This window comes from Octopus sinensis, linkage group LG8 (assembly GCF_006345805.1).
Source record: "Octopus sinensis linkage group LG8, ASM634580v1, whole genome shotgun sequence".
NCBI lineage: Eukaryota > Metazoa > Mollusca > Cephalopoda > Octopoda > Octopodidae > Octopus > Octopus sinensis.
Genome location: NC_043004.1, coordinates 93,087,344 through 93,104,843, shown reverse-complemented (window position 1 = coordinate 93,104,843; position 17,500 = coordinate 93,087,344). Strand labels below are relative to the sequence as shown.

Genomic DNA, 17,500 nt, shown 5'->3' with positions numbered 1-17,500 from the left:
AACATAAACATATATACCCCACCTGGGCTTTCCCCACCTCCCCACAACATCACACCACACTACACTACACCATACAACATTACACATCACATCACAACACACCACCCATAGCACACTGCCCACACACCCATCCCCACATCTTTACACCTACGCAGACATACACACACACGTCCAGACCACCAGCCCTCTTTCACATGCACATACATACTCTCTTATACACACACGCACCTTCGTGTTGGGGGCACCTTCGTTTTGGAAGTCACTTGACACTGTTATCTCCCCTACTGTCCCTCTAGCATCTGACCACTGCCCGAAGTCAGGACGCCATGATAGATTGTTAGCTCCTACACACATTTTTTCTCTCCTTGTTTTTTTCTGTGTATCTTTCTATCGAAGAGCATAGGCTTGAAATGTAAAAGACTTTTTCTATTTCTATTCCTGAGCACCATACTAATACATTTGTTTGTTTGTACTCCACCTGACTTCGTCTTTTGTTTATTTTCGTAAACCTTCCCGTTATATATATATAAAATATATACTATTTTATTCGTTGTTACTACGTTTCTTCATACATTGTTACGAAAATTTAACCTTTTAGGCTACTTTCAAGCCTTCGCCATAACTTGATTTATCTTTCTATCTCTCTCTCTACAAATTTAACTTAGGCCAGGCTACCTCAAGCCGTATCCTAATCTCTTCCCATCTCTTCCCATCTCTTCCCATCTTTCATTCAGCCATTGGCGGTGCAACCCGCCCCCCCACCCCCACCACCAATACCGATGAACACTGTTCTCACCCCCCACCACCAATACCGTGAACACTGTCCTCACCCCCCACCACCAATACCAGTATACCCTGTCCTCACCATCTACACCGGATACGCCTTACTCATCTACACCGGTACGCCCTACTCTACTCCCTCCTCCTCCCCCCACTACCCCTTCTCCTCATATGCTTTCACTGTGAAAAGACAAGCTGCTAGCGCCATAGCTCATCAACTGCCCACCGATCTTATGCTTCCTCCTGACACTGCCTCATTCCGACTATCCCCTTTAGCACCCTCCCGCCTCGTAATATCCTACGTTTTTATTTCTTAGGAACCTACACCAACCCTTCCTGCCATCGTTCCTCCTTACCCCAACCTTCCCCACTGGTTGCTCCCCTATATTACCCGCCTCAACTGGACCCCCCTCTCCCCAACTCAACTCTCGAATATCTGTATTCTTTCCTCTACCTAATAACGTTACTCAGTGACGATAACGAATGTCTTTATTCTTAGGAACCTACACCAACCCTTCCTGCCATCGTTCCTCCTTACCCCAACCTTCCCCACTGGTTGCCCTCCTATATTACCGCCTCAACTGGACCTCCCCCTCCCCAACTCAACTCTAGAATATCTGTATTCTTTCCTCTACCTAATTACGTTAATCAGTGATGATAAATGCTGTGACTACAAAGACCCGGGCTGCTTTCTGCAGCAATTCCACATACCCCCTACTCATTCTAAGTACCCCGGATCCCCAAAGTACCCTGGATCCCCAAAGTACCCCGGACCTCGTTGCCCATGTGCCGTTGACACGTTAAAATGCTCGAACCGATCGTGACGATGCCGGTACCCTCCGGCCCCTGTGCAGGTGGCACGTAAAAAGCACCCAATCCACTCACGGAGTGGTTGGCGTTAGGAAGGGCATCCAGCCGTAGAAACTCTGCCAGATTCAGACTGGAGCCTGGTGCGGCCCCTGGCTTCCCAGACCCGGTCAAACCGTCCAACCCGTGCTAGCGCGAAAAGCGGACGTTAAACGATGATGATGATGATGATACACACACACACACACACACAGAAATTTCAGGCAAAAAAAAAACAATCTTACCTCATTCTGTTGCTCAGGAAGTTTCATGTTATCAAATATCCGGAAAACAACACGAAATAAATCTCTCCACCAGTTCTGTTGGAATGTATCACCATACGTTTTCATAATTTCAAACATCACAGTTAAGCCTCTGCAGATGAGAAAAAGAACCATAGTTAAACTAACTTTATCATTCCACTAATCAGACAAATCCATAAAATTGGTATTTAACTCTCTCAAAATCTTAACTGTCTGAGTGCAATAAATATCACCAAAATCTTCTAAACAGTTTGCAAGTTATTCAGATATTACCTAACTGCGTATCTTAACTACAAATTACCTGAGCATTTGCTGCAACAAGACATGTAGGAATCTACACCATACAACACAGAATTAAGTTTTCTGCTAAGAAACATCTTTACACATACTTAGGGGAAAGAAACCTATTGATATGAGAGAAAGCATAAAAGGGAGAGCAGTTAAAAAGCTCCCAGCACACACTGTAATGTGGTTGACGTTAGAAAGGGTATCCAGCTATAGAAACCATGCCAAACCAAACTGGAGTCTGGTATAGTTTCCAAGCTTGCCAGTTCTGGTCACACTGTCCAACCCATGGACAACAGATGTTAAATGATGATGATAATTGAGAGAGAGAGCTTGGAAGAGTTCATGATAATATCACTTCTACTATTTTATAGAGGTTAGATGGGGAAACAGCGGCCTAATATGTAGAAAGATTAGAGAACATTGAAACTTTACAAATAGTGTGGGGAGGGCATGTACTTCTATACTATAGGATAACTATTTATAAAGAGAAAGACAGAAAGGGTCAATGAAACTTGCTCAGACAGAGGTAAACCTGGAGATATTCAATCTGAGGGTAAGCTAATAGCCAAGGTGAGAGCGAAGTATCGAGTATCAAAATTAACTGATACAGTTTTCATTGATGAAAATGTAAAAAAAAATTTATGAATGAATGATAAGAGAAGAGCTGATATAAAAGAGGTGTACAGTGAGAAATGACTGTTGTATCTGCAAAAGGACAAACCTCCTTACAGAGACATCTGCACTGGGAAGTGATGAGTAGGAAGACCCAGCATTGACTGAATAAACAATCTTGGTATGGTTTATGGCTGCAATTGAAAACAGCTGAGATTTTGATGGATATGTATTTATATGAAGATATCTTTTCTTTTTGAAAGGCCATCTTTCATATGATTTATATTCAACTTTAAGAAAAATCATTTGGGTTGTGTATCAGATCTATCGTTAACCCTGAAAGATCATCTCATGAATTCAAAACTTACAACAACTAATGTGTTGTTGAACTCCTGAACAAGATAACTTTGTGGACATACGAAAAACAGAGTATCTTATGTCATAGTTATGTGGTTTATGGTAAGATGCATATCCATTTGTAAAAATAACTACACCAAAAAAAACAAAACAGAAAAGAAATTTCCTATTCGTGGAAGCATTGGGAAAAAGCATAGAGATGGCTGAGTGAAGAGGATGCCATCTAAAAGACTGACATTTTTGTGGCCTGAGTTCTTAACACAAGTACTGTGTCATTGTTGGCTCAAGATAAGCCTTAATCACACAGGCCTATGATTAATAGTGTTCCAGTACATTCCATCCTGACTTTTATCCAGATATTGGATAATTAGCTTTAGGTATAGCATGCACGTTTTTTTTTTTTACTTAAGATTGTAGGGTTTAATTTGAAAGAGATTTAGGTGGGATTTGTAGGAGATCAAAGTGATCACATAATGAATCATGCTGTTGGTTTATACAAAATGTGTTTCATCTAAGAGGTGGGAATATTTCGGATGAATCAGCTCACCTTGTACGAACATCCAGCTTACATCTGTTTATAACACAGGATAACTCAAATAGAACCGGAAACCAGCCTTTTACCCAGACTCTCCCTTCTTCTGGAACATTCATTTCTTCAGTACCATGTTCACGGAAACTCTACAACAGAAATAACAAAATGTTTGTTTTTATTCCTTTGTTTGATTTGTGTGACAAATTATTTCACTTAAGATTGTAAATTGAAGTTAACATTATCACAATGGAATGAAGACATTTACAACACACCAACCGTGATGGATGGCCACATCTTTTAAAGGACGTAGGTACAATTGATCATATCAAGCCCAATACATTGACAGATATTCATTTTATCAACTGATGAAATGAAAAGCAAAGTTGATCCCAACAGGATTAGAAATTGGAGAACCTACAGACATAATACAAACACCACAAGGCATTACATCCAAGGCTCGGCTAATGATTCTGCCACAAATTTTTTTTGTTCAAAAGTATTTATTAAGAATCAAAATCTTTCATGGTATATGCAGAATTGGATAATCCCTAACTTTCCATTCCCTTGAATCTCAATAAAATATGAGTGATAAGGCAGTAAATATAAAAAGATAAAACTATGAGAGTTAATTTAACATACCCTATGATATTAGAAGTATACTGTTATCCTAATTGTTTCAACATCCACTTTCCCATGCTTGCATGGACTTTGAGACAAGTGTTCTATAACCTGATGCCTTTACTGTTGCGAACCCTTATCTGTTTCCATGCGAGGTAATGTTTCCCCTTGGCCAGACAGGTTTTTACAGAATATTGTAAATGGATGACATTCATTTACAACAATCATATTATATCAAGACAAAGAGACACTAACATCCATACACAAACAGGCTTCCACACAGTTTCCATCTTCCAAATCCATTCACAAGGTTTTGGTTAGCCTGGGGTCAAGGTGTCACCCTGTAGGACTGAAACTGAAACCATGTGACTGGGAAGCAAATTTCTCAAGCACACAGCCACATCTGTGCTTCACATCATACTTTCTCTTTCTCTCTTTTACTTGTTTCAGTCATTTGACTGCGGCCATGCTGGAGCACCGCCTTTAGTCGAGCAAATCGACCCCAGGACTTATTCTTTGTAAGCCCAGTACTTATTCTATCGGTCTCTTTTGCCAAACCGCTAAGTGACGGGGACGTAAACACACCAGCATCGGTTGTCAAGCCTAGGGGGACAAACACAGACACACAAACATATACACACACGCTTATATATATACATATATACGACAGGCTTCTTTCAGTTTCCGTCTACCAAATCCACTCACAAGGCATTGGTCGGCCCGGGGCTATAGCAGAAGACACTTGCCCAAGATGCCACACAGTGGGACTGAACCCGGAACCATGTGGTTGGTTAGCAAGCTACTTACCACACAGCCACTCCTGCGCCTATTTAGAAACATTACAAAACGACAGAAATAATAAGTCAGTGACTACACTACACCTCTATACTATAACCATGTTTAGATATTTGGTAGCGTGGGTTGGGGACAGCACTAATGCTTCACAATAAGCTTCTGTTGACTACTTAAACTGATATATTTAATTATTTTATTATTATTTTAAAATAGTCTCAAGGTATTTCAATATACATTTAGGAAGGGCGTTAGGAAGGGCATCCAGCTGTAGAAACTGCCAGATAAAGATTGGAGCCCATTGCAGCCATCTGGCTCGCCAGCCCTCAGTCAAATCGTCCAACCCATGCTAGCATGGAAAGCGGACGTTAAACGATGATGATAATGATGATGATTTAAAACAAGCCATTGATAGCTCTCTCCACTTCTGATCACTGATACTTCTCCCTACTGACATTCTATTCCCTTGTTAGAGGCCAGACTTGTGTCAACCTGACTTCTTACAGAAGAGCATTAATGATCAATGAATAACGCAAAAGAGTATCATGACTATTAATGCAGTGAAGAAGAGTTTGGAGATATTAGTGGTCATGATAATGTAATAATAGCAATGGTGATGATGAGAATAATAGTGACAATGAACGTGACATGGTAATGATGATGAGGACATAAACCATTGAAACAAATAGACATTGGCAAAAAGCAAAACAAAAAATCCCCAAATTCCAAGCAAAACACAAGAACTCACAATGGGTTTCTCTGCCACATACTTGGCACAGGTGCGAATTAAGCGTATAGCTTCCATGCTAGTGTCAGGAAATGCAGCATTGCAGGCAAATTCCGACAAACACTTCACTGCATCTTGAAACGAGTCGATGATGGCAGAAAAATGCTTTTCAAATATACTGGCTGAAAGTAGAAATTAGCAAAAAATTACCTTAAGACATAGTAAACTACACGAATAGGGTTATTATCCACAAGCATAATGGCTTAATTCTCTGTTTCAATTGATTTTGGAAATAAAGAATTTAATAAAATAACTTTGCTATTATTAAAAGGAAATTTTATGGAAGGTTTTAATTTAACCCTTTAGCATTCAGATTATTCTGTCAAATATAATATTTATTCATCCATATTGTTTTAAGCTAATCATGCATTATTTCGTAGCTTTAAGATTTCGATGATGTTATCACCTGTTTTTAGATTGACATTATAGGTTGGTGTGAGATACCAAATCTGGGCAGTTTTAACAGAAAACAGGTAGATTATTTGGGCCGGATATGGCCGGTTTAAACACTAAAGGGTAAAGTCACTTCAAACAAGTTTTATATCATAGAACCAGAAGTGCTCTCAGGCGGTTTGACATTAAAAAAGTTAAGGTAGAAATTAGAGAGGAATTAGTTGCAAAAATGATAACTATATGAATATGGATACAACAAATATACTGGCTAAAAGTAGAACTGGTAACTACAAGGGAAGGGTTGCTGTTTACTCCATGGCTACTCACAAGCACACACTTATGTCTGTGTATATATTTATTACATTAGCAACTAATAGTAATTAATTTACGCAAATAGTTCACAAACTGAAATGCATTAGCTGGCAATGAAGAGAGAAAATAAGATAAGTCTAATGCTTTGAGAATAGCCTTTCTTCTTCCTACAAACTAATTTAATTTCAATGTTATGTAATTTACTATTTGCTGACAGAAATCCTCACAAGTTTATTCAAAGTCTATTGTTTGTTAAGGTTCAATATAAATTTGTTGTGTAAGTCCTCTCTTTTTAGTAATTTCCCTAAAAATATAACACAGGTCATTAATCCACACAAATATCATCATCATCATCGTTTAACGTCTGGTTCAACTGGGGTCTGGGAAGCCAGAAGGCTGCACCAGGCCCAGTCTGATCTGGCAATGTTTCTATGGCTGGATGCCCTTCCTAACGCCAACCACTCCGTGAGTGTAGTGGGTGCTTTTTACGTGCCAGACGAGGCTGGCGAATGGCCACGCTTGGATGGTGCTTTTTACGTGCCACTGGCACGGGGGCCAGGCGAGGCTGTTGTTGGCTGGAACAGCATAAGAAGACATTGGTAATAAACTAATACACAAAATTAGCTTCTGTTTGCTTAAGATAATTTGCCATTTTTTTTTAAAACCCTTCAGCACATTCAGATCACTTTGTCAAAAGCAATGCTTATTTATTTACATTCTTTTGAATTAATCATGCAATATCTTGTAGCTTTGAGGTTTTGATGATGTGATTTCTTACTTTTAAAATGACATTGTAGGGTAGGTGTGAGAGGCCAGATCTGGCTGGCTTGAACATAAAGTAGGTAGAATATTTGGGCCGGATGTGGTCAGTTTAAATGTTAAAGGGTTAAGCATGTATGAGGAGGAAACTCTTGTAAAACACCATTTAGCAAAGGGGATGTTTAGCAATAAAAAGATGAAAACCATTGGGGAAGATTTCCTGTCAAACATTTAAGGTTGTGGGGCTACGAAGCAAAGGACTTAAAACATGAGTAATACTTACAGATAATCTTGCCAGTAGTTTGGAATGCCAGTTCGACGATGCCTTCATCTTGGTCTGAGGCAGCTAAATGGAATACACTGAATATGTTCTTCCAACCAGATTTAATATTAGCAGCTTGTGAGTTGACCATCTGAGCTATACATCGGACGACCATGTCACGGATGGTTGGGGACCTATATGGTTTGATGAAAAGGCAAATACAAAATTAAAATAAAAGAACAAGGTACAGTGTGTTAGGCCATTTGTTATGGCCAACAAGTAAGATTTACACAAGTCCTTGTGTGTATATGCATATTTATGTGTGTGTGTGTATATGTGTGTGTGTATATATATATCATCATCATCATCGTTTAGTGTCCGTTTTCCGTGCTAGCATGGGTTGGACGGATCAACCAGGGTCTGCGAAGCCAAGAGGCTGCACCAGGCTCCAGTCTGATCTGGCAGTGTTTCTACAGCTGGATGCCCTTCCTAATGCCAACCACTCTGTGAGTGTAGTGGGTGCTTTTTACGTGCCCGGGGAGTCTGGCAGCGGCGACGTTCGGATGGTGCTTTTTACGTGCCATCGGCACAGGTATCACAACTACTATTTCCATTTGATATTTATCTCGATGTTCATGTACTTGACTCAATTGGTCTCCTCAAGCACAGCAGGTTGTTCTGAAATCCAAGGTACTTTGAATGGGCTGGGGCTATGCGGAACTGGTGCAGGAAGCAGCCCGGGTCTTATATTTATTATATATATATATATATATATATATATATATTTATTTCATCTAGTTTCAGCTCACGAGCTGTGGCCATGCCGGAGCACCGCCATTTGGTGTTGCTACATGATTTTACTTCATGAATGCTTTTTAGCAATTGGCATTTGGTGCACGAGAGTTTGATGCAGCTGCCCTCATCTGCACCTCCTGCCGCGAAGTTGGTTCATCTAGGACACCTGATAGGAAGAGGTTCAGCTTTATTTTGAAGACACCTACAGCTACCCTATGCAGGTCTCTCAGGTCCTTCGGGAGGATATTGTAGAGCTGTGGACCTCTGAAGCCCAGGCTATTGCAGTATCTTGTTCTACATCTTGATGGCAAATTTGGAGTCCTTGGCACACACATATACATATATATATGCATGTATCATCATCATTTAATATCTATCTTCCATGCTGATATGGGTATATATATTTACATATACATACCTATATAAGAAAGAGAAGTAGGTTCCAAAGAATTTGAAGGGGTTTCACAAACTGTTTTGAAAGTCTGTATATGTAGGATTGTGTGTATACACACATACACACACACACAAAGGCATACAATACTACATATACACACTTACAGTACAGCTTAGCAAGCATTTCTAAGTCTATGGGACCTACATCTGTAAGTGCATGTGTATGTGCATGCATATGCATGTAAGTAAAGCAGAAGTTACATTTTTACATTAAAAAAAAAAACGACAGACTCACAAGACACTTGACATGTCTTTACAAAAAAAAAGTGTGTTCGTGTGAGGTGTGACTTGGTGAAAGAGAGAGAGAGAGGCCATTGGATAATTACCTATTTTTCTTCATGATATGTTCAAATGGTCGCAAGAAATCCTTTTGGAATCGGAAATTTGCAAATTCTCCTTTCTCCAAAAACTTCATGGATAACTGACGGTGGGAATCGACAGCGAAGAACGAGATGTCTTCATTAGGGTTACAGCCAACCTATAATTATGAAAGTGCGATAAATAATCAGGTACTAAGATAAACACACACATATATATATATATATACACACACACACACATTTATTATTATTAATCAGCAGGATCTCACGCTGAGAGTTGCTGAAGCATGGAACAAACTGCCGGCATCAGTTGTTAGTTGTCGGAGCACTGCATCCTTCAAAACTTCCATGCTTCCTGAGATTCGCCAACACTACACTTGATTTTCTCCCCTCCATACACACACAAGCATGTATCTGACTCATACATTGTTCGCTTTCCAGACATTTCTACATTACTGCATGTACTTTATATGCACTTTCTGACAAGTTGTGGTGCACCTGAGCACTGTATACAATAATTTCATTATTATTATTATTATTATAACTGTGTACACACAGCTATTTGAGTATCATACTTAATGTAAATGCATCACAGAAAACAAATGTATTGTGGTAGTCATCTTATGGACATGCTGTGTTTAAAAAAAAAACCAATATATATTGAAGTGAGAGAAAAATCGTCCAGCAACATCAATGAGAACATTAGATGCAGCATTTCTGCCTAGTTAAGCATTGCCAGTAGCATGTACTCACAGCCATCTGCATGCTAAGAGAAAATCTACCACTGAACAATCACTGGTTGAATAAATGCTTATTATATGCAACAGAAGCAGAAATCAGATTTAAATAGCTATTTGTATATCATACTCAATGTAAACACATCGTTAAAAGCAAATTTACTGCAGTGTATATCTGAATGTGTCTGTAGTAGTGTATCACCAATTCTCTCACAACATACCAAAATTAGACACCACAACTACCATCCAAAGTTTTCTCAGTTTTCTCTTGTGACTGTTACTTTTCAGTCAACTTGTTATTTTCACCCAGTACTCATTCTCCTGTTACATCATCTTGTAATATGAGCACATTCATGACTTCCTCACACAGTTCGTCAGCTGCTACCTATGACATTCAATTGCTCTCTAAGATCTCCGGTGCTCTACACCTTTTACACAAGCTCACATAATACATCCAGACCATAATCAACAGAGATATAAATGAAAATAAAATTATTAAAAAAAGCAAATTTAAATGTAAAAGAAAAAATGTCAGGGAACTTACTTTGTTGAAATGATCCCCTAAGTACTGCCAAATGCGGGACCACTGTAATCGAATACGTCCCATGTTATAGTATGAAATTTCAACTATTTTTTGTAAACTGAACATCCTCGGGTGACTCTGGTTGGCCAACTCATCTAACGACACCTGACACAACGCTTTCACAAACTCAACTGAAAATAAAGGACAATGGAGAGTTAAACAGTTTTCTGTTTGGTTAATAATCACCAAAATACAAAGAGAAAGACACTAAACCATTAATTGAAGTCAGTAGCTTGACTCCTTATATTGTGATTTTAGCTAGTCTAATGAAGGACACTCTACGACTGACCCTGACTACAACAAAAACTAACAAACAAACCAGCAAGGTAACTTAACCCTTTAACATTTAATCTGGCCATATCCGACCCAAATATTCCACTTGCTTTATGCTCAAACTAGCTAGATCCAGCATCTTACACCAACCCACCAATGTCCTAAAATTAAACTATTGCATCACTGAAATCTCAAAGCTACAAGTTAATACATGATTAATTCAAAACAAGGTGAATAAATAAGCATTACATTTGACAGAGTAATCTGAACACTAAAGGGTCCATATACTTGGGTTCCTCTGAAACACCTACATAAATCCCTTGGCAAAATCTCATCATTTAAGCATCCATATTCCATGCTAGTATGGATTGGATGGTTTTATTGGTCCAAAGACTGTACTGTGCTCCAGTGTCTGTTTTGGCATGGTTACTATAGCTGGGTACCTTTCATAACACTAACCACTTTGCAGCATGTACTGGGTTCTCCAATAGGAAAAATTAATCACATATTTACAACTTCTACAAACAACACACATGATTTCTCCCTAATTGAGTAAAGTTCATCAACTTCAATCTCCCATGCTCTCTCTCTCTCTCTCTCTCTCTCAGTGAAACTGTTTTCATAAATCTCAAAATGTATGAAGAAAAACTACATATTACACAATATAGCAGGAACATACATTTAGCCACACTTTAAAAGAATTCTGAGGTGTCAACATCAACTATAGATGCAATTTAACAAGAGAACATGCAGGGCTCTGAATGTGTAGAATTTGAATAAGACATAACTAGGATGAGCTTGCAATATTTTGGTTAACAGAATCCTCCACTCCACCACCAAAGTAATTTAAAACCAGGTTAAATATCTACATTCTGAAATGGTGTTTAAACTTTGGTATATTTAAATTAGAGGCCATATGTTCTGAGCCTTAACTCTTAGATCATTATTGTCTTCTAATAAAATGAAAAAAAAAAAAAAATCCTGATGATTATGACTAAACCATCAAACACAAGTATCATGATGGAATTTTTCGTCAGCAGACTTGAATGGGGACAATACATTCATTCTCTTCAAACTATGTAATAAAGGACTGAAATAACGACACATCATAATGAGTATGTGAACGAGTGAGTCAGTAAGTGAGTGAGTCACATCCACACCATGTGAGATAAATTTTAATATTTCTCAAGGTGGTGAGCAGGTAGAATTGTTAGTGAAACAAAACGGTTAGCAAACTTTCTTCCAGTTCTTTAAATCCTGAGTTCAAATTTTGCTAACATTGACTTTGGCTTTCATACTTTCAGGGTTGATAAAATAAGTACCAGTTAAACACAAGTATTCTTTCACTTAAAATTGCCAGCTTTGTGCCAAAATTTGAAACATATATTTCTTAACATTTTGTTTATTCAAAGATCCATACATATATACATACACACACACACATATATATATACACGTGCTTCGGAGAACCTGATATACACACTAACCTGCTCTGGGTGTCAAGAGCAATACATAGGCCAAACAAAAAATAGTTTACGTAAAAGAATGTCCCTGCACAGATCCCAGATAAAAATTCCCCAAAACAGAAAAATCGCATTCAGCCAACACATAGATATTTGCGCCAACAACAAAACTCCTAGCTTCAGGATTTTTCCCCTCTACCAATTCAGGGATGATACAACCTGCAGCCAACGAATTAGTAAAGAAACTCTCTTTATTAAAAAAAACCAGCCCCTTCTAGAATAACACAAATACACAAGCAAATATTACATTCCTAAGAATCCATTAAAAATCAGCCCCAATCACTGCTATAATCCATAATGTGCCAACTTTAAGTCATTCAACACCTCATTACTTTCATGCATTCATATTCTCCTTTCTCTTTCTTCATCATCATCATCTTCTTCTCCCCCTTCTCCTTCCTAACTTTATCACTAATGCTTTGTAGTATAACACCTATGCAAATTCTATAAACAAAACATTCAATAGAAATATTTTCATGAATTGAACAGCAACTGCTAGCCTCCACTGACCATTCAAAATACTACAATCATGGCACTCCCAAATTCTTCGTCTTCTTCCTCCCCTTCTCCTCCTCCTTCCCTACCAAGAATTCACAATGACCTCCAACCCAAAAGAGTAAACAAGAGAGACAGGCAGAAACAAGGAAAATGTCACTTGTATTTGAACACTTGAACACTTGTATTTGAACACTATACAAATATTACTTTTATTGTTATCATTGTGGTTTTTTACTCATTTTACTGGGTTGCGAGTTTTTATTTTTCTTATACACACTGGGGAGAATTATCAGTTACCTCCCTTCCTCCACTTGATTTTTTCGTATTTTCATTATGATCAACACCCCTATGGTCAACCAACAGGTTGTCTGGATTGTTCTTATCTCTATCATTATAGAAATCATTCAATTTTTTATTATTCAGTGCAGATATAACTTGTGCAATATCTTTTGAAACTCAGAGGCCTACTTTTAGATTACATGCATTTATTATCTTGTGGTATTTATTTTTCGTCATAAAATGTTTGGAGACAGCATTATAGAACAGTTTCATTAAATTGGTTTTAATTTGATTCACAAACAGAATTATTAGCCATGTAATAGTGTCTTCAACGGAATTTCTACTAAGATAATCTTTATGTAGGTTACTTGCATTTATATAAGGGGGTGTAGCATTTTATTGCTTTTAGGAATTTTGTTTAGGTTTTGGATATCATCCCTTTTGTTCCTTTCTATCTTATCTATCTTTTTTTTTACTTAAGCATTTACAATTGCACGTAAAAACCACCAATCCGATTGTGGCCGTTGCCAGCCTCGCCTGGCACCTGTGCCAGTGGCACGTAAAAAGCACCCACTACACTCATGGAGTGGTTGGCGTTAGGAAGGGCATCCAGCTGTAGAAACACTGCCTGATCAGACTGGGCCTGGTACATCCTCCTGGCTTCCCAGACCCCAGTCAAACCGTCCAACCCATGCTAGCATGGAGAACGGACGTTAAACGATGATGATGATACACACACACACACATGCATTTACATATATATAAACATATTTATACACACACACATGTAGTTACACATATAATTATAAAGATATGATTATAGTTAAGAGCTACTGGAAATGGCCAGTGCCACTGATATATATATCTACATACACACATATATGCACACACAATTATACACATTTATATACATATATATATATATATATACACACACACATATATATCATATGAAATATATTATACACTAAACATTTGAGATATCATGAGACATACAGAGGAGAGATAAAGGAAGAGAAAAGCAGAGGTGAACTAACCAATGGCGTCTCCATCTAGCCGCACAGAACCAGTAAATATCCTGTCAACGGCAACGACGACACTCTGTGAACTGGTTTCACCCATCGTTTCCTGAATACTTGCAAGACGCTTTTGGTCCAAAGTTCCACCTGGCATGATGCCTGTATTGAGAAAGAAAAACAGGAAAAAATTAAATTAATCATTATACACACACACACACACACATATATATATATTTATATATATATATATATATATATTTATATATATATATATATATATATATATATATATATATATTTTATATATAATATATATATATATATATTATATATATATATAATATAATATATTTATATATATATTATTATATATATATTTATATATATATATATTATATATATATTTATATATATATTTATATATATATATATAATTATATTTATATATATATATATATATTTATATATATATATATATATATATTTATATATATATATATATATATATATATATATATTTATATATATATAATATATTTATATATATATATATATTTATATTTATATATATATATAATATTTATATTTATATATATATATATTTATATATATTATATATATATATAATAATATATATATATATATAGATATATATATATATATATATATATATATATATATATATATATATATATATATATATATATATCTATCAACATCATCATATAATTGTAAATATGTTCATCAACCCGTTTGAAAGTCCCCCGAGGTACATAGGGGTGAATGTAGGAAGTAGTAAACAAAGGTGATTGTGGTGGTTGATGGTAGATATGAAACAGTATTAAGAATGAGATATGGGTGTCAGTCGGTGTAATTCAGGATATATATATATATATATATTACGTGATCGACCAGTCCATCAGATGTAGTTACACATCGCTGGTCACAATGCGTTCGCATTGTTTTAGCCTTCGAATGATGCCACCCCGCTGGCTAAGTGAGCAGGCCAACAGAAGAAAAAGTGGGAGAAAGAGTGGTGAAAGAGTACAGCAGGGATCACCACCCCCTGTTGGAGCCTCGTGGAGCTTTTAGGTGTTTTTGCTCAATAAACACTCACAACGCCCGGTCTGGGAATCGAAACCGCGATCCTACGACCGCGAGTCCGCTGCCCTAACCACTGGGCCATTGCACCTCCACACACACACACACATATATATATATATATATATATCTGTGTGTGTGCACACACATGCACTCAAAGTGTAGACATGGTTGTGTAGTTAAGAAGTCTATTTACCAACCATATGATTCTTGGTTCAGTCCCACTGCATAGTACCTTGGGCAAGTGTCTCTACTATTATCCCAGGTAGACCAAAGCCTTGTGAGTGGATTTGGTAGAAGAAAACTGAAAGAGAAACCTGTTGTGTGTGTTTGTGTGTATATATGCGTGTCTATACTTGCAAGACACTTGCACATAGTGTCATATTGTAGGATGAGACCCAAGCTCATAGGGCTGCAAAGCGAACTTCTTAACCATACAGCCATGCCAGTGCATATATATATTGGGCCAATTGGTTCTGGTTTCTTTCCAGTATAAGAAAGATAAAGTTGATACTGATATCTTAAACTAATAGTAAACCAATAAATATACTAACTGTTCGGATCAAAAGAATCAATGGGTTGCATGCTGCCAAAATGGGATTTGTCTCCAGGTCCTGAGGAAGAATAAGGGCCATTACTAGGCCCTCTTCCGTCTGAAGAAATGTAGCGAGGCTTGACTCCGGTTCCAATTAACTGAGCAAGTTCCAATTGAGAAATACAGCGAAGTATCTACATGGGAAACAAATAGAAAGATTTAATTACATCATTTTTATATAACGATGTGATTATTACATAATTACGTGATTGCATAATTACATCTACTAATCACATCATAATCGCATAAAATAATTGTTTCAAACCCAATATTTTCAATGTTATTATTCAAAGATCTTTTCTGTGTTTTTCAAATTCATTACAACCATTCAGAAATCACATCTAAATATCTTTAAGCCATATCAAGAATATATGTTTATACTGTTTGACCCTTTAGCATTTAAACCAACCATATCCAACTAAAGCAATCTACCTGGTCTATGTTCAAACTAGCCAGATCTAGCCCCTCACACTGACCCTACAATATCATTCTAAACATAAACGATCACATCGAATAAAGGCATTTCATTTGGCAGAGTAACACAAATGCTAAAGAGTTAAACTAAGAGTGGATAGAACACACAATACAGAATGAAGATCGTCTTTGCTGTTTAACTCACAGATCAAGTTCAATCGAAGCTGTTCCAGCTGTGATCATCCTGTCTTAATTCAGACATGATGTGTCTAGAATATTCAATATGTCACCTATGTTTTTATCAAGGCATGCATTAGTTGAGGGACATTTTGTTGTCTTCTCTAGCAACCACAAAAAAAAAAAAACTTCCCCTCTGGCTCAGGAGGATCAAGGGCGAGTGAGTGAGTGAGTGATGGAAGTAAAATCCATGTCTCATTGTTACATTACAAAGTACTCATTTTTGATATGCTTTTGTATTTGTGTCTGCATAAATATGATTTCAAAAAGCAAATTTGTGAAAAAAGTGGGGAACAAAAAGAAGTATAATGAAAGATGTCTTGTTGGTGTACTATTTTGGACAGTACATTCCATTTGTTAAGTCTAACTCTGGAGTGGCGATGGTGACGGCATTAAAAACAAGACCATACTGTTAGCAGTTCTCCAAAAAGATCAAATCACAGCACTAAGACCTCATCAAATACTAATCAATTTTACACTACAGACACTTTTTATTTATGAACTACTAGCAGTATCGCCCGGCGTTGCTCGGGTTTGTAAGGGAAATAACTATATGGCGGTGCCCCAGCATGGCCACAGCTCATTAGCTGAAACTGGAAAAATCAAAATCAAAATCATATAAGCATTTTTAGAGATGTAAAGTATAATAGCCATCTCAATATGGCTAACCACAAAGGGGGGTGGTGTTACTTTAGCTTTTTACGTTCTGAGATTTAATAAATTTTTAGAGAGTTACTTCCCTTATATAATAGCAAAAAAATGCATTAATGGGAAAAAAAGATGGTAAATTTTTTTTTAAATCGTAGACTCATCGTAGACACGCGCCAATACCCAGAAGGGCTCGATATGAATCATGACTATAAGATACCCGGTTTTGGTTAAACTGCACTGCAAAATGTGGGAGTAGTTAGGAATCTAAATCGTAGGAGACAGACACACAACTTCTCTTTTATATATAAAGATATTAAAAGAAGGTAACAAAAGGGGCTGTGTGTTGCAGCACTATGTTATGCTTCTACATATTCTACAGTTACCTTGGTCAGAATTTTAGGATCACTATACAGAATATCTA

General features: G+C 37.1%; 1 protein-coding gene across 10 annotated transcripts in view; it reads right to left on the bottom strand.

Moving 5' to 3' along the window:
* LOC115214926 (brefeldin A-inhibited guanine nucleotide-exchange protein 1) overlaps positions 1 to 17,500 on the bottom strand; it is a 201,812-nt gene that overhangs the window by 28,641 nt on the left and 155,671 nt on the right. For all 10 annotated transcript variants that reach the window (XM_036505599.1, XM_036505600.1, XM_036505598.1 and 7 more), the window contains 8 exons: positions 15,737 to 15,911; positions 14,100 to 14,240; positions 10,451 to 10,620; positions 9,176 to 9,327; positions 7,623 to 7,795; positions 5,837 to 5,997; positions 3,694 to 3,824; positions 1,872 to 2,001 (listed from right to left, as the gene is read on the bottom strand). In XM_036505599.1, coding sequence (XP_036361492.1) covers positions 1,872 to 2,001; positions 3,694 to 3,824; positions 5,837 to 5,997; positions 7,623 to 7,795; positions 9,176 to 9,327; positions 10,451 to 10,620; positions 14,100 to 14,240; positions 15,737 to 15,911 — 1,233 coding nt within the window. The remainder of the gene's footprint in view (positions 1 to 1,871; positions 2,002 to 3,693; positions 3,825 to 5,836; positions 5,998 to 7,622; positions 7,796 to 9,175; positions 9,328 to 10,450; positions 10,621 to 14,099; positions 14,241 to 15,736; positions 15,912 to 17,500) is intronic.